This window comes from Cololabis saira, chromosome 12 (assembly GCF_033807715.1).
Source record: "Cololabis saira isolate AMF1-May2022 chromosome 12, fColSai1.1, whole genome shotgun sequence".
Classification (NCBI taxonomy): domain Eukaryota; kingdom Metazoa; phylum Chordata; class Actinopteri; order Beloniformes; family Belonidae; genus Cololabis; species Cololabis saira.
This window is the reverse complement of record NC_084598.1, coordinates 24,834,109-24,855,410: the sequence shown is the minus strand read 5'-3', so window position 1 is coordinate 24,855,410 and position 21,302 is coordinate 24,834,109. Positions and strand designations below refer to the sequence as shown.

Here is a 21,302-nt window from a genome sequence, read left to right as displayed (position 1 = left end):
ATCAATAAGACCAGACTGGAATTAAAATAAAGCCCATACATTATACACTATTTTACAAGGAACAATGAAATTGCCTCATATACTGAGAGCCCGTCTAGGTGTTGCCATGGTAACCCAAGGGAGGACTTGGGCCGTGTAGAAATTTAAAGGAGCCAGGTTATATTTCCACATACTCACCCTTGCACATTAATGACGCTTGTTTCAGAAATTACTTATAAGTGGAGAAGAAAAAAAGAATGGAAATGTACAAATGTACAACGGATTCATAAAGGGTGGAAAGGGCCCCTTGCAATATTTTACAGCCACTGTTCATTAATAATTCATCAAAAAAATGGTAAAGAATCCATAAAAGTAGGTCATGGGTACAGCACAGAAATTCATTTGAATATTTTAAACCCTGGAAAGACCCTGCTCCGAGCAGGAGCAAACTGCAACAGTGCCTCCATCAACACACAGGAGAGATAATGGATCAGCAGAGGCTGTGGCTCCTCAGAGAGTGATCCCGAGGATAAAGCTCGGTGAACCCAAGTGCTTCTGGCAATAGTTAGGGAGGTAGGGTCTGGTCTCGGGGTGTGGCGATGCATGTGACCTGGATTTGATGAGACATAAAAAAAAGGACGGTTTGTCTATCTGCACCTAAAGCTGTATGTCACATGCTGGAGTTGCAATACAGACTCGTCATGTGTAATAACAGATCATCTACAGTGCACTTCCTGATTAGGTCACAAACAAACAAACAAAAAAGAAAGACATGGATTTAATTTGTTACAGATGCAGCCAATCCATGGGGAATTGGAAATCAGTCTGAGGAAGAGAAGAGAGAGATGAGGGGTGGAGGAGAAGCGTTTTCAAGTGCAAAGACCATAAATTTAACACCTTTCCCCATCTACGTGCAGAGAGGCAGACCAGCCGTCTTATGGAGAGGGTGATGGAAAAAGTGATGAAGAAACGGGGAAAAAGTATCTGTGGGGGAGAGGTGGAAGGTGTGCCGGGAGGAAGGCAGAGGAAATAAACAAGGCCAGGTAGAGGGGGGTGATTTGGGGAAGGGAAGCGAGAGCTGGGCAGAAAGGCGTTGGGGTCGTAAAAACTAGGAGATGTGTTCTGGCCTCTGGGTCTTCATATCTTTTACATTTCTAATTAAAAGAGATAAAGAGTGAGGGAGTCATCAATCCCACAGTGATTTCCCAGTTAACGTTTTAGATGGGGCTGTAAACTAGGCAGCCCGGCATCATTGATTTTATAATTAGCTATCGTCACCCCACTCTTAAGATGGAGGGAATACAGTGGGGGGGCAGAAGGAGAGCTTAAAAGTGAGAGCAGGAGACTGTCAGAGGAGTCGAGAGGCGCAAGAAGAGGTGGTCAGCCTGGAGGCGAGCGAAAAAGGTGAGCGGAGAGCAAATCCAGAATGAGGAGTGCACATGATACAGGCAATGAGCCAAAAGGGAATATAGGCTATAATCAGAGTGCACATTGGATGGTTAATTAAAAGTGAAATATCACGTGAGGAGGAAAATATTGCAATCATTTGTGGTCAGAAAAAGACACAGGAGGCCCAGTGATAGATACATTTTATTGTGCTTAAACCCCAACCGAACCCTGTTACATGACTGGAAGGAAAAACATGGTGGTGCACGCATGGGATAATAACCTTCAGACACAACTTCAGACGAACCACTGCAGCTCTCCTGCCCGGTGACGGGGAGAGCTCTCAGGGGACACAACGAAAAACTTCCTTAAGACATTCAGTCAGAATACAACTACAAACAAACACTACAGAAAATACATTTAGTGCTTTTGAGCATGAGAACGCATCTCAGAATCTTATCTTTTTTGTTTGTTTGTTTTTTTGTTTTACATGTAACTCAAACATAACCAGCTGGTATCATTTCATTCTATTAGCACCAATTTCTTGTAACAAAATAACTCAAATCTTAACAGATTTTATGTTAGTGTTTGAATGGCGAAACTAAAAACATCCAAGTTAGATGAAACATGAGTAAACAACACACACACATCTTATAATTAGGATAGGGATGAAAGCACGCGACTAACATACTAAATATTGATATATCAACGTTTCATCTAAAAATTCTTTCATAGTAAAAACTGGGTGCAAAACAGCAGATAAAATTAAGGATCGACATATCTTCAGCGATTTTTCTTAGCCAAGCAAAGATGAATTTTTTTTATGCTACATTGCTCCAAATGACCATCTATTTCAACCTAAACCTGAATATAGTTTAACTGCAGCATAACTCAAGTTAATTATAAATAGAAAAATCATGAAAAATGCATACAGTATTGATTAAAAGGTAGGCAGAACTTTTTACTAGGCAGTATATTGCCGTGAGGGTAGAGGAAAATACCTACACCTAAATGCTGATGTGAAATAATATATATATATATATATATATATATATATATATATATATATATATATATATATATATATATATATATATATATATGATATTCTTTGAATCTGACTTGGTTAGTTTAGGCACAACTTTAGAACTGCATGACTGGATCAAGGTCTCTGTACAATATAAACTGTATTAAAGGCTGATGGTAAATATATTCAAATGATCTAGTGAATATCCGTAACTACAAAGAAAAGCCTGGTTTATTAACAAATAAAAGCGGACTGACAGAGAGAACTTTGTGAGCATTAGTTTTGAAATGTTGATATGTAGTTATTGATATAAAAAGGTTGAATGTTACCTCTGTCTTAATAGACAATCAGCTCAATGAGCTGTCTCACTAAAAATCTTGTCCATCTTAAAAAGCTTCGCTAAATCACCCGAACGGCATCTGCGTGACAACGATCAACTGCTAATGCGTACGAGAAAGTGCATATCAAATCTTAGTTCTGAGTAAATGGTGGAGAAATACGACGTCCTATACCTACATTATTGCAATATATTTTAGCATTTGTGGCTGTATCGTTGCTTTATGCCGCCATGAAAAGTGTCCAAAGCAGCAGTGGAGAATTTAAAGCTGAAATCGAGTTTTGCCATGATTTCCAGTAAAGCCAGGCCTGCACAAAACATCATAATTACAGTGCCTGTCATGACTCCTAATCCCAATTGCCGTAAAAACGACATAACATCCATCGTAAAGCTCTCGACATAGCAATGATTCAACAGAAATCATTCTGCTACGGCACGCACACCCTCAAATGCCAGCATCCATGCCTAAAAGCCTGCTGCTTCAGATTGTTCGTGAGTCTTATTTCGGTCATAAACTTGGTGTTGACCTGGCAAAACTGTCAAAACTGTTTAGAGAAGAGAAGGTTGATGGCAAATATGGTGATAACATTTTGTCTGTGTTTTCAGTGAACTGTTAATGTGCTTGTTATTGGACGCCGGTGGATACAAAGCTGAACACAGTCCTCCAATCCCGGTTTCGATCGCTCGCTGTGGTCGTGGCTAGACTGGTTACCATAGCGAGGTGTCGGTCAGATCGCTGGAGGAGGACACAAAGCAGAATGTGTTTGTTTAAAAAAGAAAACAAGAAAAAAAAAAATGAAACAAACACACATTCTGGTTGAAAGAAGAGCTAGATTGAAGGAGCGGGTGAGTGGGAGAGCAAAAGCCTTAATGATGCTGAAAATTGGCCTGTGACTGCGGTACACCCCTCAGGTAAATCATTGCTACAGCTTGCTGTCAACTTGTCTGTCCCCTTGTCCTCCCATCTCCCCCCTCAAATGCTCCAACTCCGTCTCAAACACTCCCCCGCTTCACCCTGACTCAACTTCTTTTACGACCACATATTCAAAACTTCCATCTTCTTGCCACAGTCACCCTGTCACCATAAATAATGGCTTGCATATGCCTGTGTGCATTTGCAAGCTTTGAATTAATCGTGCAACCACTTCCCCGCGAGGCCGGAGAACTACATTTAATTACGTTTGCTCAGGTGGGGCGCATTGGTTCAGATTTTAAGCATAATGAGCTAAAGTATTTTCAGTTCATAGGTACTTCATGTGTTCACTTGTCTACTGTATATCGCTGGGGGAAACTACAACGTTTCTCACAACACTTTATTTATTAGGCGGCTTTGTTCTCTGGATACTTTGCAGAGTAATGCTGTACACACAAATCAAGTCACAAGCTCATAAAATATGACATGTTGCTGGAGTTTTATAACCAGTCAGCATGACAGAAGCATATCTGCCTCAAAGAAATTTTCAGAGGCCGTCGGTAACACAAATCTGCACTTTTGAACGTCTAATCATCACTTGTTTGTACTGCTTCACCTTTTATTGGGGGGAATATCCTTCAGTATGTTTTTGAGTCCTGACAAATCGCTCTTTCTGCCTTTCAGCGACTATAACGCTGTCAGGTTATGAAACTGTTAGATCATCACGTTATGTGCTTTGTGTAACGCAACAGTGTGAGAAGCTGCGGTTGAACCAGTTCAACAAATGTTAACATGCGGTTTCAAACACCACACAAATGAACATGGTCTGCAGAGAAACGACTCCATCTTCTGTATACTATTACTTTTGACATAACATTGATCTACCAGCATGTACAAAGAATTTTACTATTACAAGTGTTCCCTTTGGAGCAACTGTAAGTTTTCCCTCCTTTTTTTCTGTAAACACGTATAATTTATTGCATAAAGACATGTAATTGATATGTAAATATTGTAACATTTAAAATGTAGGACACTTTTAAAGGGACGGGTCTTGTAATACTAGAGCATAAAGGCCAAGCCCCTCTTCCTGTGAGTGTTTTTACAATTCTAGACAATATTTGTATAATTATTATTATTATTTGTACCTGAGAACAGTATCCAAGTGCTCCGGCAACAATAGTGCTGCTTCTTCTCCAGAGCTGTTCTTTCCACACTGAAGGGGATCTGAGTCTTCCTCCTAAATACCAGAGTAGAACACACACACACACGGACACACACGGACACACACGGACATTTAACTCCAGCACCTATTACCCTCTAATAACGTGCAGACTAGAGACCTAATTGTATCTATGAGATAATGTCTTTATGGAACGACCCACTGCTCGTGTTTAACTGCTATGCATCCCTATCAGCAGAAAGACATAGCTCATTTTCACAATCTCATATAATCACACTGTGGTGAAGATGACTGGCTCTGACAGCGTGCCTTACCGAATCAGAACTGTGCTCCAGGGTGTCAGTGTTGGTCTGGTGTGGCAGGGAGAGCGACGCAGGCTGGTTGATGACCACGGCTCTCCTGCCCACCTCTTTCGGGGAGGCAGGGGGGGTCGAGAGGAGCAAGGAGTCAGGCTGGCTATGCTCACACAAGCTGTAGTGCCCGACGGGTCTTGGTTGACGGAGGATCTGCAAAGCTTCTGGACTCTCATCCTCAGAGTCAGATAACACGCTGCCAGAGAACCCTGCTGGAAATGTGTTTTTAAACGGGGTCAATTTTCTTTGAAGCACTAGTCTTATAGTCTTAGAAAACCAAAACCTCACTGTACAATATTTAGTGATGCTCTTCAGTGATGGTAGATAACTTATACTCTTCACATTAGGGATGGGCGGTATGGACTAAAAAATGTATCACGATAATTTCTGGCATTTATCCCGATAACGATAAAAATGACGATAAAAAAAATACCAATTCAACTCCACCTTTGTAACTATAAATCTATCTCGCTCTCAGATCCGCCATGTTTGTTACACAAAAACGTAATCAACGGGAATTTATCCTTTTTTCTTTCTTTCTTTCTTTCTTTCTTTCTTTCTTTCTTTCTTTCTTTCTTTCTTTCTTTCTTTCTTTCTTTCTTTCTTTCTTTCTTTCTTTCTGGCTCATTTCTTTTTTTCTTTCTTTCTTTCTGGCTCATTTCTTTTTTTCTTTCTTTCTTTCTTTCTTTCTTTCTTTCTTTCTTTCTTTCTTTCTTTCTTTCTTTCTTTCTTTCTGGCTCATTTCTTTCTTTCTGGCTCATTTCTTTTTTTCTTTCTTTCTTTCTGGCTCATTTCTTTTTTTCTTTCTTTCTTTCTGGCTCATTTTTTTCTTTCTTTCTTTCTTTCTGGCTCATTTTTTTATTTCTTTCTTTCTTTCTTTCTTTCTTTCTTTCTTTCTTTCTTTCTTTCTTTCTTTCTTTCTTTCTTTCTGGCTCATTTCTTTTTTTCTTTCTTTCTTTCTGGCTCATTTCTTTCTTTCTTTCTTTCTGGCTCATTTCTTTTTTTCTTTCTTTCTTTCTTCCTTCCTTCCTTCCTTCCTTCCTTCCTTCCTTCCTTCCTTCCTTCCTTCCTTCCTTCCTTCCTTCCTTCCTTCCTTCCTTCCTTCCTTCCTTCCTTCCTTCCTTCCTTCCTTCCTTCCTTCCTTCCTTCCTTCCTTCCTTCCTTCCTTCCTTCCTTCCTTCCTTCCTTCCCTCACACGTACGTTGTGCGTGGATTTAACGCAGAACCATAAATCAGCTTTACACAAAAACGTTATCAATGGGAATTTATCATTTTTACCGCAAGATGACAAATTCTTACAGTGGGGAATTTTTTTCACGGTATATCGTGAACGGTAAAATATCGCCCATTCCTACTTCACATTTGACATTCTATAGATTGATGTGTATTTAATTACCTGAAGGGGCTATCGGGACAGGGTCCCACCTGGCACCAGCCACGGTTCCCATCTTCTGCTCCAGCTGACAGATGTAATCCATCAGTTCCTGTAGGGGAAAATACAGGTATCACGCCACTAATGAGGGCCAAAACTTTCACCTTGGCTTCATCAGCCATCTCACTTCCAGCCCCTATGATGTCTGATTTCTTTTAGCTAAAACCCCATGAAAATTGTTACACAATAAACACAGGAACACACCATTTGTTATCACATAAATAACAATATCAATATCCCTGGAGAGAACTTTTTTTTTGTGCCACAGGCTTTTTTATGGCTGTCTTTGTCTTACAACTATGCTGGATTTTGAAAAACTCTGACTATCTACGCTGCCTTTAGCTAACAAATATGATGCTGGTTAGCCAACAGAAAACTCTGCAGGCACATTAACAGCCACGGTGTTGACTGCCCTGAAATCCACCATTTTATATTGCACTATAAACAATTTATATTGCACTATAACAAGAGGGCAACAACAGAGAGAAGATTCCCAACACCTGGGGCATTCACAATCCCTGTATACTTGTTGTTTTATCAGGTAGCTTTAGGACATAAATTTGGTATTAAAACCATTCAAAAAAAAAAGAAAAGAAAGAGGTAAAAAGGAAAAAAGAAACAAGCTTGAAAGAACTAGAACTGTAATTAAATTTGTACCAAATTTGTAATTAAACAATGGCCTGGTCACCTGACTACATGAACGCCTCAAGTCACACAAAAAATCCTAGTTATCACCTTTTTGAATAAATGTCTGTCAGAACAGAATCAGCTTTTTACTATGCAGCAGATTAAACACCGTTCTTGACCTTTTTCTCTGAAAGCAGCTGCTCCTTCTCTTTTTGGGCGACCCTCAGGCTGGCTTTCAGCTCCTGCAGTTCCCTGCGGGTTTCACTCAGCTGGACCTGAAACATCAGGATAAAGTCATATCATATCATAGCAAGCATATTGTCACGTCATTTGCACCTAGACATGCAATTTTTCTCCCACCCTGTTGCAATCTTTTTCTCTTCCAAGCTCAACCTCAAGCTTCACTTTCTCCATCCTTTCTTCCTGCAGCCTCTCCTCCATTTTCTGCATCTCTGTGTTGAGTTTCTCCAAACGCTCATGGTTAACCTAGGTGGGACACACACACACTTTGAACTACTTTCTCATATGCATATAACATATTCACCTTAGAGAGTGAAGTACCTGGGCCGTTTTAAATCTAAACTGACTCATGTTTTCGGAAAATTCTCCAATGACTAAAATTCTGAGCATTGCATTACCTCTGCAGTGCGCTGGAAATTCTGCCTCTCCTGGGCCCACTGGGCCCTTCCCTCTCTGAGGGCCAGGCTGGCATCTGCAAGCTGAAGGGTGAGCTGGGCTGCCTGCAGACGAGCCTGGTGCAGCTCGGCCTGCCCGTGATCCCTCTGGGCGATCATGGCACTTAGGTCAGTCTTCAAGCCCTCGATGGTCCGCTCGCCCGTGTGAAGACGGTCCCGCAGGCTCCGCATCTCTTTCAGGGATGCCTCACTCTCCGTCTGTTGATACATCAGCGTGAAAGCTTGTTTTCGGCTACTGTAGATCATTTGCTACATAATGCCTGTTATCAACATTTAAGACGTGCTAACGCATGGTTCTCGTTAGGGGTGGGCAAAAATATCGATATGGCAATATATCGCGATACTTTTCCAGCCGATTCAATATCGATATTCAAAATTTGAATATCGATTTTTTTTTTTTTTTTAATAAATATTTTTTATCTCCAATTTTTTTCCCATTATATCACCCAGTGCTCCTACCTAAGTGACAGTCCTGGGCATTGCCACTCTCTACCAACCCTGGGAGGGCCCTGCACTGAGCTCCGGTTTTATTTCACGTTTTATTTCATTTTATAATTTATTTTTTATATAACACAATTGCCTGTCCTTAAAAAATTAAAAATAATGGACAGAGGTTTATTTATTTATGGATTTATATGTATACTGACTGATCACTGTGCCTGTCCTTGGTTTTAGTACCCATCTTTCTTGTGTTTATTATCATTTGCCACATAATTAAAGCAACCTCATACTAAATTTAATGTTAATTTCATATGATGTAAATAATATGAAAAACATATACAAATATGTTGTAACTTTAGCTTGTATAGTTATAATAAAACATTGTTTTGACTCAGTTTGTCCCATGAATTGTCACTATAATCTGATGAACGTGCAACTCGGATTTTAAGATCCATCACTATCATCTGATGTACATATATATATAATGCATTTTTAAATTTTTCGGTGAACTATGTAGAATATAATAATTGGGATATCGCATAATCGGGATATCGCAATGTGTATCGTATCGTGGCTCAAGTATCGTGATGCGTATCGTATCGTGAGGTCCTTCCCAATACCCACCCCTAGTTCTCGTGAAGAAACACATCTATATGTCAGATTAAGACAACCAAAAAACACTTGAATGTGCAAAATAGTGACATGATCAAGCCCAATAAATATGTACCTCCTTCCTGTGAGCAGTGGTGAGTTTCTGTGTGAGGGTGCTGATGGTGTTCTGTAGCTGCAGGACGCTGGTGTCTCTCTGTGCGAGGGAGTTCCTCAGGCCCTGGAACTCCTTAGACAGACTTCTGAGCTCCGCTTCTGTCTGTTCCAGCTTGATCTAACACGAGAAATAAACCACCCAGGAAGGAAAAGCCAAACAGAGATATCACAGGAAAGAACAGACACCAGACAAAAGTTTGACTAAGTCACACAGCTTGATTTTGTACTTAAATTACCTGCAGACTCTTTCTCTCACTCTCCTCCTCTTTTCTCAGAGCACCTGCCCTTTTGGCTCTTTCCTTCATCCTGCACACACACATTTGAGTTATGAGCAATCAAAACTATTCATGAGACCCCAATAAAACTAAAGGGGTGGGGGGGAGAAAAAAAGGTCAAACCTCTCTGTGTCCGTCTCCCTTTCCACAGCTCTCAGTGTCAAGGTTTTGATGTTCTCCTCTAGCTCTCGGATTCGTACTTCACTTGCCTCCCTGGCATCCATTAAAGCAGTTTTCTCCTGGGCAAGTGACTCTCCTAAAGCCAGCTCCTCCTAACAGACCAGAGGCATTTTTATGGGGATCTTTAATAATACATAGTTTTTTTAATGTAATAACTAAAACCGTTTCCTGAATTTCTATTGAAATGAACATCAAGGAAAATGTTAAAGCATAAACTTTATGAGAATAAAACCACAGATGAAAAATATGGAAATGGTAATGGCAAATCTCTCTCGAATGATTTGGCCCGTCATTTGCTTCACCACCTCCTGCTTTTTCTCCATCTCCTCGATTTTGTCAAGACTGTGCTTCAGATCTTCCTGCAGCCTGGTGATATTGCGTTCCAGTCCTTTCCGTTGCCTGTCCCAGGCCTGCCTCGCCCTCTTGTACTCCTCCTTCTCCTCCTCTCGTTCCTTGCTCATGCGCTCCAGCTCCTGCAACAGCTCAGCATGCTCTTGCAAACATTCCTGCAGTCGACTCTGAGAAGAAAATGGGAACAACTAGGCTGGGCTCTTGTATTTATGAGGCAGTAATAACAGCACTGATCTCAAAGAATTTGTGTTTTATAAACAGTCATTAATTAAACAATATTGAAAACATATTAAAATGCTATATTATGAAGCTTTTTTATTGTTGATTTATTACCAATGCTTACCTGCAGCAGTTCAGCCCTGGGAACTACTAGCAGCATATCTGTGCCTTCTTCCCCTCCATGAGATTCTTCCTCAAGAGTCACCAGATCCTCAAGTGGCTTTGGCGCACAAAAAGCGAATTTGGCGCTGCGGGAGCACACGTCCCCTTGAGCATCGATATATACAAATTCATACTCTTGGGAACTGGGCTTGGGCAGGTATGATGCTAGAATAGTGAAAACCAAGGGAGAGATATGCTTAATTAATGAACATTGCAGGAACATTGTGTTGAAAGCAAATTACAATGATTTGAAAATGAAAATTGTCGTATTTTTAGTTTAAAACTGAAGTCAATATTTTCAATGGCTGACAAATCTGAAATGCATACAGGCAAATTAAACTTAACACTTCTTATATTAATATGGATCCATGCTGTTCTAAATTTGTGGTTTGGATCTGTCTTAGTGAAAGAAAGCAAAACTTTATACGTTAAAGTTTGGAGTCTCTTTAAGACCCACTGTTAAGGATGTGCTGTAAACTAATGAAACTGATTAGAGGTGCTTTTTGGGGTATTTATTTTAGGTTCACACGAATCTTTCTTTGTCATAAAAAATGTTATTATTAAAGAAAAAATATGATTTTTTAAAAACTATTATACATTTTTCTCAAATTTTGCTATGTCTTATGTTCATATTCCAGCTTTTCTAGAAAAAGGTTTGAAACATCTTTCAAATTTTAAAGAACTATTAATCCGTTTACATTTCTAGTGATAACATAATATAAAATACGAGTTTTAACTCAATAATTTTGCATAATGTAGTAATAAAGAATCCTAAACACTTCTCAAATGTTGCATAATGTAGTAATAAAGAATCCTAAACACTTCTCATATAAATCATTATACGCTTATGGGAAGTATTGCAGTACCGCTACCAGCCAGTGGCGGCAGCACTGAAGTCGTTTCATGAAAGAGAACAAGAAAAAAGCGGCTTTGTTTATCATTTTCAGTTTTATTCAGCTGGTAATTATTTACCCAAAGCGCAGCTATTAAGAAATGTACTTCTCGGCATCCTGACATGTTGTTTAAATGTGCAGTTTAGACAGCCATTTTCACACAGGTGGGTTCCTAAATCATTTGGCCTAAAGTTAAAAGTTTGGACAAAGGCATCACCAAGCTACTGTAGGCTGCCCCTCTGAAACCTGAAGGCAAGGCAAAATGTATTCACTACCGGAGATCTCAAGATCATGTTAAATTCTGTGTTTTTATTTTAAATAAATGTATTACTGGCATTACCTTGCATCTGATTTCAAGTTTATTATCTGGATAAACCATTTATCTAACTTAACATAGTTTAATTTCCATTTCCATTCTTACAGCGACACTGGAACTAATGATGTTTTACATCATGCATCTTTTTTGTGACCTCATCTAACCAATTAAGGTAACCTACATTATTATCATCATTGCTATTTTGAGATGAATAAATGAATATCCACCGAATTTCTGGTACCTATCACATGTAAAGGATCTAGCTGGATAACAGACTTAAATAATGGCACAAAAAAAGCGCTCTACTCATCAGCTAAAGGTACCTCAAAAGCAATCTTCTTTTACAATAAAGAGCCTTCAATGATTGCTTTGTTTACTCTCTTCTTCTTATGAGGAATGACATTGACAGTATGCTGAAGGAAGTGATAAATCACCGTCAAAAGGGTCAATGCCACACCTGCACGTGTCCCTCACAGACAATCAGCCTCATCAATGACCCTGACAGACAGCACAAAGTGAACTCTGTATTTTCCAGCAAGCAGCAGCAGTCAACAGAACAGGCTTTGAGCCATTGTCTTTGTCATCGTCATTACTCAGCCTTCTGCTTTCTAAAGAAATGAATTCAAACTAAGACAGAGACTGTGTGTTAGAGACCAAGCCATGCAGGACGTTTGTCTTCTGCAAAGGAGCATCCAGGACGTGAGTTAGCTGTCTGTGCACAACAGAGCGACCCATTCTTCAGAAATACCAATTTCCTACTGTGGGTTTCTGTACCCAACTCTGCAGTTGAAGGAATTCAGCCAAAGTATGGACAGTAATTACTGTTTAACAACAAACAAACAAAGTCAGCATGAATACCCTGGAAATGCACACAGCAGTTGACATCTGTGCCCTCTTGATAGTCGGCTGGTGCCAGGGCCCAAACAAAGGTTTCATAGTCCTTCACTGTTGACCATCCCACCTAAGGAAGGAAACATGCACATATGGTAATCTTGTAGCTGCATATACATTCTTTATTCATTTGCTTTTTCTGACAATTGGTAAGGTAGCAGTACCTTGAAGAGCCCGATCCAATCATTGCTGGCCCAGCTGTGCTGTGAGCTTAATGTGTAGTGACAATCGACTCTGCTCTGAGGGAAATAACTGCTGCCCACATTTCTAAACTCCACCTGCCAAGCCTTGTCCATGGCAACACGAAGAAGAGGCGGGCTATTTTGCTCCTACAAGAAAATTGTAGATTATTTACAAAGAGTTTCGAGAAACAATTCGAGAAACAAAAAACAGGGTTTATACAGCATTCCTTATGTTAAATTTAATACCAATTTAATACCTTTTTCACTACCTTCAGATTTTTTTTTAAAAACTGTCACAACATTAAGTGTTAATCACGGACCTTTTAACATTAATACAGATTTTGAACTATAGAACACTATACAGAACAGATTTATAGACTCATTGATGTTGACCAGATGTTTCACATTTATTTCACTTGAATGACAATAAAATAGACAGCTTAAAATGTAAAAGGTAAAAAATAATACCAATTTAAAAAAAATATTATTTTAATAAATAAAACACTTTTAATGGCCTTAAATTTGGCAATTTTCATTTATCACTTTTTAATACTTTTTAAAACCCTGCGGAAACCCTGAAAAAAGCATTTTCAGCTTGAAGAGCTGATTGTGAAATAGAGGTGACAGCTGGTAGCAAACGTGAGCAAACATGAGCAAGGCAGTAGTCTGTGAATATTTATTTAGTGTAACAAGATAGCTTGACTGAGTGTACACTTAAGGAAAGGAAACCAGAGCCAAACTGCAGTGACAGCCTGGGCTTTGAGCAACATGACATATTACAAGTTTGTCACTGGGGCTATTTTGGGCATCACAGAAATTGTTTGCAATTGTCCTTCATCACATGTAACCATGTACAGTACAAGGTGTCTGCGGCCTTGAACATGTGTGCAGCTCAAATTCCACAGAGACTTGTCATGAATTGTGGAATCGCTGCTGCAGGTGCTCCCTTAGAGAGCATGATTTATTAAAAAACTGACATATGACCTCCAGTATATATATGACGTGTGCCTTACGAGGGTAATAGCAGAAATTCACCCATGTCCCATAATAATCCAGCACAGATTATCAAAAGACTGATCATGTAAGATGTGCAAAAGGAAACCTGCTTGCGCTGTTATCACGAATTAAACGTGATTTTCCCAAACTTATATCCAGGGGCGTCAATTGGGTATGGCAAGGTATGGCAGCCGCCACACCTTTGCTTCAAGGGTTAAATGTAAATGTTTGTTTTTTTAAATACATTTATGGAATAACTACAAATGCAAATAAGAACAACATGTTCGATTTCACTAGTTATTATACACTGCAAAAATTCAAAATCTTAACAAGAATATTTGTCTTATTTCTAGTTAAAATGTCTAATTTTTAGTCTCTTTTTTTTTTTAAATCTCATTACATTTAAGACAAGACTCAAAAACAACCATTTTCACCTGTTTCAAGTAGATTTTCACTTAAAATAAGTAGAAAGATCTGCCAATGGAACAAGATTGTTTTGCTTGTAATGAGAAGATAAATCTTGTTCCACTGGCAGATTTTTCTACTAATTTCAAGTGAAAATTTACTTGAAACAGGTGAAAATGGTCAAATAACAAGTTATTTTTCTGGTGATGACTCTTGTTTTAAGTGTAATGAGATTTTTTGACTAAAAATGAGACATTTTAACTAGAAATAAGACAAATATTCCTGGTAAGATTTTGAGTTTTTGCAGTGAACGAGACTGCATTTTAAAAAGTTAAAATTTTCTTGACTACACAGATCAGCTACATAGCAGACTTCTGTGATGAGTATTTGCTGGACGTGTTGATTGATACTCTAGTTAAGTTCTGTGACTCGTAACCTTGCCATATACCTTAGCTTCCACTGAATTGACGCCACTGCTTATATTTAACTTGGAGGTACCGTTATAATTAATCTTAATTATAGAGATTATGTTTTCTATTTCAATAAAAGAGCATGAAAGAACTGTGTGTGTGTGGCGTTTGTAGATATAGAGGAAAAATAAAGATCAGGTACAAAAAATGTATAGCATTTTCCTATGGGTTCATATTTCACGGAGAGGCTTGAGGCCCGATACAGCACATGTCGCATACACACTGAGGTGGAGAATGAAGTTTAAGAGCGATCATGTAGTCAGTGCTATTTTATACAGACTTGAACATGTACATGTTAAATATACGTGCAGTTAAAAGTGATTTGACTTAGGAATGAACAATGCAAGCATTGTTAACAACAAAACAAAGGGCGAAAAACATCTGCGCACACAGCCTCGTCAAGTCTTTGAAGTCTCCCTTACCTTAACAGCCCTCCCTCTCTGTACGCGTTATAACAGAGGTCTCTCTAGCAGAGTTAGGGAATCTACAGTCCCTTAAAAAAAAAAAAAAAACGAGGAAAAAAGCAACCAGGACAGCAGTGCTTTCCTCTTCCCACTCAGCTTCTCCAGTAACCCGAAACAATAACAAAAAAACCAAAGCAAAACACATGCACGACAGCTTCCAGCTCCCGCGTTGGATTGTGGGAAATGTTGTTTTCCATGCCGCTAGAGTGAAGCGAGTACGTCATGTGCAGAACTACATTTCCCATGATGCATGCAGAGTGACAGAGGACGTAATATGATGCTTCTCATCAGCTCGTTGTTTTCAGCATCGGACATCGTTTCTTAGCGTCGCTGGTGGCTCGAATGATACATTAAACGGGTATCATTTGTTTGCAAAACGAAAAGCAAAACCTGCAAAAAATAAACAACCGTCCCCAAAAAATATTGGCTATATAGAACCGTATAGTTGGCTTGATTTAGTTGGCTCACACAGATGAGTTATGCAAGACTGCAGTTTGATGGATACGATACACGTAACTCTAATTTTAGTGCAATCAGCCCAGACGTGATTTATAATAGGACTAGATTGATGTCTCAGCGAGAAATGTTAACCTTATTCATTAAATTGGACTTGGGATCATGCTGACGTTGCAAGTTCAAGGTCCATAATTCGGGTTTTATCCAAGTAACAGTCTTCCTACTTTTTTGGAAGTGGCCCATTGTGATTCATCCACAGGAATGCCCAATAACTTGACAATTTTCAGAACAAAGTGGTGTTATGAGGCCAGACAGCAGATGGCAGTAAACCATCTTTGAAAAGTCAGTGCTGTAGATTCAGGCTATAACAAGAAGGCCCTATCATTTTAAACGTCAAATCCGCAGAAGATGCTCCTGATCTTATCGAGACAGAGCAGATCCTTTCTTTTTCTCTAAGTATAATGGGAAAGGTAGGCCTACTGAATCTGTGGAACAGATGTGAAATAGCAAAGTGAAGAAACAAAGACAAACATTGCCTCAGCATTGCATTAGGCAATTCACAAAAACAGAATGAGGTCACAGTCATGAAATCAGATGATAAAGAAAGAGAAATAACATTATTATTAAGGGAACGGTGAATGAAAAACTAAATTGGATTATATTTAGCACAAGGCTTTGGTTTCCAGCAACCAACCAACCAACCACACACACACACACACACACACACACACACACACACACACACACACACACACATATATATATATATATATATATATATATATATATATATATATATATATATATATATATATATATATATATATATGTATGTATAATAGTTTTTATAACTGTATTAATGTCAAACACCTAAATAGATGAATGAATGGAAATTATGATAGGATTACAACTATAAGGCTATTATGGTTCTGTTTCTGCAGTTTGAATACTGCTAGTCCTTATTATCATTGCCATTGTTTACGTCATATTAATAAGAGTCATCTCTTCCCATTGATTGTTTAATCCAACACAGTATTTTAATCTTACCTCAATTAGGGAGCCCAGTTTGGTTAATTTAGTCTGTTGACAACACTATAAGAATGCTTCATGTAATTTTATGCCAAAGGACAGTCGATATTTAGACCCTATAAATTGTGTTTAAGTGGATTAATAGTGTGCTGAGCCTGTGTGAGCAAAGTGGAGATGGAAGTAGTGTCTCTCTTGAAGTCAGATAATTAAATCGGCCATACTGCAATGACTGTCTTATACATTAGCCACCATTTACAAATGTGTCCAAGAACAGGATGTTGGGACTTACATATAAAAGAGTTTGTCTTTTTTGTTTGAATTTGTCGTAACTATAAGCCTTCAACAATATTCTAAAGGGTTTCTGTTTAAAAAAAAAAAAATCATGACTTCAGTTAATGAATGTGAAAAGTCAGATATGCATAGACATAAAAGGTTTATGATAAATCATATATTCTCACTACCACTGGCTTTGTTCCTCTTTTGGCCATCATTTATTGGTTTGTGTAATTTTTTAAGAGCGTTTTATGGCAGGTCTCAGCTCGGATTACCTTAATTTTGAGACGTGGTTGTGCTGTAGAGCCATGTGGCTTCAGAGTAGTGGACTAGACAAGAAACTGCTTGATGTGGACCAGGCTGTCTGCTGTCATGGCTCCTCTGTTATACCATCTCCCCTTTCACAAGTTACACATGGGCATATATATGCTTGTTGTTTAACGTAATAGCTTCTTTTCTTTTTTTCCTCCTTTGACAAGAACTCGCCCATTAATGCATTCTGGCAGTTGAAAAATACTATCAGCTGTTCTGGTACAAACACTATTAGTGCTTATTGTCAGGAGGACTTTTCAACACAAATTTAATCTCCGTTATCTGCTAATTTCTACTAGGTTGACTTGAAATTCCTCTCAACATAAGAAAAAGGTATAGCCCCTAAGTGCTACTGCAGTTTTATTACCTGGGGTGGTTTGTCTGACTATAGCGTACCACATGTCTCCCTCAGTGGGAATGGCAGGTATGTGTCACTAGTCATAAATTTGCAACTTGCCTTCAGCAGTAATCAGAGTAAACCTGAAATGGGATTATGACCTTCTGTTGTGTGTAAGCAAGTAAACTGTTAGAGTTGTCAACATCTAGGAGAGGAGCATAAAAGATTTATATCAGTAAACAATTTATTTTCTCATTATCCTAAATTTATGTGTAATGTGTTTTGCAAGGGAATAAAACTGGAAAACAAGTCAGTGATAACTTTTCTTGATCAATGTATTAGTCAAAGCAATATGAGCACTTGGGACTCAAAATGATGACAATTATTCTGTGTGGGGTGATTGGATCAGTGGATCTGTTGTCATATTGTCAAAGAAAGACATTAGAATGGTGGAAAAACAAAGAGAGAAGCAGCAGAAGCTCAGTGCCTGGAAGGAGGGCACAGTATTGGGAGGGCGGAGATAGAGGAAGGGGGGACTGAGGTATTTAGTATGCACGGCCAAGCTGCCCCATCTGCTTAGCGCAGCAGTCCCTGTCGTATAACTGTCTACAGGCCGTGGGCCACATAAAGAATGTCTCAGATTTGATGTAATTCCGCAAAATTAATGACAGCTTTACTCGGTATGGGCCGTGAGGGAATGATTAGTGTTTGATCGTCCATCTGATCAGTTCCCCTGGCTGGCTACAGAGAGATGCTCCACTATATACTGGTATGCAGTCTGTGACAAGCACACAGGCACACACAGATACACCTTTCCCAGAATAAATTTTTTTTTTGGCCCCCATGCACTAGTTTATGTTTGGGGCCTGGTTTTCCTCGACAAAGACAACCAATATCTTGTTAAAATCTCTGTGCTGTGACACTTCACATCAAAATGAACATCTACTGCTGGGGTGGAGGCAGGTCCCACTGGTGATGTGATGGTGCACAGGCCACTTTTATATCAGGCTGTGTGGTATTTCAGAGGAAAGTGGGCCAACCGGCATTCAATTTAGACAACTCGGAGGTCACGGCGCGACCTTTTACAAGATAAGCTTTACTGCAGCTGTGATTGGAATTGGGTATTAGTTTTTAAAAGAGACATGAAATGGATTGGGAATTTGAGGGAAAAAAATTGATCCATTAGATGGATGGATTGCTGGAGTTGGACAAGTGGAATACCTCTCCTCCTTTTAATTCAACCCCACCTCAGTGAGCCCAAGCAACCCCCCCATCTCTTTCTTCCTCTTGGGCTGCTGCGTTTACAAGCGAAGGGGGTATACTGTTTTACAAGTGTGCCTGGTGGGTCTTGGTGTGCTAGCGACATTAAAATTGAACTTGCCTTATCTGTGCAAACCGTGAGGCTTTACATCAGAGGCTGTCGTGCTGCTGCCATGGGGCTCCTGTGTGCTTTTATGTAATGTGTTGCAGTCAAAAACCCAGTAGACAATTAAAGTGAGCTGATAGATAAAGAAGTGATTGAAGACCAGGTTTCTCGCTCGTGGAATCCTCTGCAGAGTTCGCGGACGGCGATGTGAGGGTTTATGTTTGTTAACAAGACAGATCCAACGCGACACACATTTATCAGACTGATCTGGAGAGAAGTGGAGTTTGGGCCTATTTTGTGCTGAGTTGCATATGGCAAAACTGACCATTAGAAATCTGGTCAAATCCAAAGCACAGGGAGCTTAATTCAGGAAAGGCATGGCGAGGGTTGTGGTTCTGCCAGCACAGATTGCTGGACAGATTGGCAGTACTTCACTGTGTCTGGATGCAGCGTATTTTCCTCCAAAACTCTTGACCATTATAACAAATGACTTGCAAAAACGCCATTAAAATAAACAAAGAACTGGTTTGCATTTAGTTGCAGCTCAGGTCATTATCCTCCCCAGTTCCCTCTCTCCTCACTATTTTTCCATTTTTGCACTCCCTTCCATAACACCGCCTTTCCAAATTACTTGAATGTGTTTCCTCCTGCTTGGCTCTCTCCCTCCAAACCGGCATCCTCTGATCTCCTTTCATTTTGGTCTCCTTCTGGGCCCACTCCTCCACCCCCACTGCTTTCTTTTTCTCCTCCTCATTTTATATTTTTGGCTGAGCAGAGGACCTTTCCTGGTGCAGTGACCTTTTTGGTTTTAAATTAAGCCCCACTGCGGCATGTCTCTCTTCATAGACCGCCAGTTACGAGCCTTTGGAGAACCGCAAAAAAATAACGATTCTGATGAAATGGCCCCTTTAAAAAGCTCTTCCAAATTCCTTTTTTTACATTTTTTTTTCTACCCTCTTTTCCCCTTTTTGGTTGCATTAATATTCATACTAATGAGGAACATCCTAAAGATCAGACCATGGAAAATTTGAGACAAGACACTTCCACATGCCTTCCCCCCTGCACATCATACACAGACTCTTGCTCATTGCTAATGGCATCTAATCAAACGCCATGTATGTTTAAAAGTGATTTATGAAAACTGGGCAGTGCATGCTTGCTATGTGATTGCTTAATCGGAAAGAGACCATTTTTCAATGGACAACCAAGTTTGTGGCCTTTTATAATGTTTTACATTATATGATTGATGGACTTCTATTAAATCACGTTTAGATTATAACGAGTTTTGATTCCACTGAGGTCGTTGTGCTATAGATAGCTTTGTATTTGCCCTAGTTCATCACATATGGCTGTGACATCAACAGATCGCTCCTGCGCTGGAAAATGGGGTGCTGTTAAACCACAATGCCGTTTAGTTACACAGGACTTCTCAGATTCTGAGGAAGGAAGTAATACTGTGTTTTTATTCAAAAACTACTTATGTCTTATTTCTGAAGCCACACCAACTTTACCTGTTCACTGAATAAAACATGTGACTTCGAAAATAGCATGATTGGAATATTTCAGCTGACCAATCTGGGGCTATTATGAGGGAGTTTTGGAAAATGCTTGGAGTATCCATTTTCCATACGCTGGTCACGGAAATTTACAAAGGCTAAGTTCCACATCAGTGAGTGATTACACACAACACACAGCAGAATTGTCTCAGTGGCCGGAGCACTGTTGAACGCTGTATGCCACCATGGCAGCTCACCTTTGCACACAGCACTTGTCTTCCCTTTGTCTTGTCGCTGTTACTATCTCTGTTACTGCCCCCCAAGGTGGCCCCAAGACGCGATGGAAATGACCCGTCGTTTCGCCTTGGGGTCGTTCACATTGAAAACGAGGCAGAATCATGTGAGGGGGAAGAAACTTTTGTAAAACATAAAATAAAAAAATGGACACTAAATTCATGAACTATACCTGTGTGTGTAAGTGTCTATTCCATGTTTATTCCCAATTTATTTAATTGGGAATTGTTTAGTCCAGCAGAGTAACAGGGATGCGGAGAGGCTGCAACAATGGCTTTAAAAAACAATGGAGATTTAAAAATGAATAGCTTAAAATGTCATTTGAAAGTTGTAAACATAAAGTGTTTTAGATGACAGTCATACCTCAATTCAAAATAATTTAAATATACAGTTATATAAATGCAGTTCTTTCCAATTTGCGATTTATCAAGCTTAATGTTTTTCTGTGGGAGGTTGCTGGGCCTGAAATCTGGTCTGGTCACTTTAAATTTAAGAAGAAACGTCATTTCACGCTTTCCAGACAGATTTTCAAAAGCTGAGCTGGTAACGATGAGCTTTCTTGTTTTTGCAGTTCAGGGCCAATGTTTTCTCTCTAAATTTATGAATCCCTTTCTGTGTAGCACAGGGGATGAGGCTTTTCAAAAATAATAATTTTCAATCTTTAGACTGAAAGAAGCGTTTGCACTTTTATTCTTTTCCGATGCCATTTTTTAGTCTTGTGTCTGTTTTCCATCTTTGTTCTTATTTTCACTTTATCTCATCTTTACTTTTGTATTTATTTGTGTCTGTGTGCGCAGGAA

General features: G+C 39.3%; 1 protein-coding gene across 2 annotated transcripts; it reads right to left on the bottom strand.

Moving 5' to 3' along the window:
- Nucleotides 1-1,562: 1,562 nt before the first annotated feature.
- On the bottom strand, nt 1,563-15,060 carry calcoco1a (calcium binding and coiled-coil domain 1a). Of its 2 annotated transcripts, none has more exons than XM_061736110.1 (15): nt 14,898-15,060; nt 12,587-12,751; nt 12,390-12,492; nt 10,285-10,487; nt 9,896-10,108; nt 9,534-9,682; nt 9,372-9,441; nt 9,098-9,253; nt 7,873-8,127; nt 7,595-7,720; nt 7,414-7,509; nt 6,572-6,659; nt 5,137-5,387; nt 4,788-4,879; nt 1,563-3,465 (listed from the first exon to the last, which is right to left on the bottom strand). In XM_061736110.1, the coding sequence occupies exons 2-15, from the start codon at nt 12,716-12,718 to the stop codon at nt 3,438-3,440; spliced, it is 1,962 nt and encodes a 653-aa protein (XP_061592094.1). In that variant the 5' UTR covers nt 12,719-12,751; nt 14,898-15,060; the 3' UTR covers nt 1,563-3,437. The 2 variants fall into 2 exon arrangements, with proteins under 2 accessions (XP_061592094.1, XP_061592095.1); XM_061736111.1 differs by having other exon boundaries at nt 5,137-5,384.
- Between the last annotated feature and the right edge of the window lie 6,242 nt (nt 15,061-21,302).

What these genes read in the sequence shown, in the direction of transcription:
- calcoco1a (XM_061736110.1), bottom strand. Translation starts at nt 12,718, where the DNA reads ATGGACAAGGCTTGGCAGGTGGAGTTTAGAAATGTGGGCAGCAGTTAT. An exon ending in CTGCTGTGTGCATTTCCAGG is followed by an intron (nt 10,488 to 12,389) that starts GTATTCATGCTG and finishes TCACTATTCTAG; the next exon opens with CATCATACCTGCCCAAGCCC. An exon ending in AGCTGCTTTCAGAGAAAAAG is followed by an intron (nt 6,660 to 7,413) that starts GTCAAGAACGGT and finishes TTTCCCCTACAG; the next exon opens with GAACTGATGGATTACATCTG.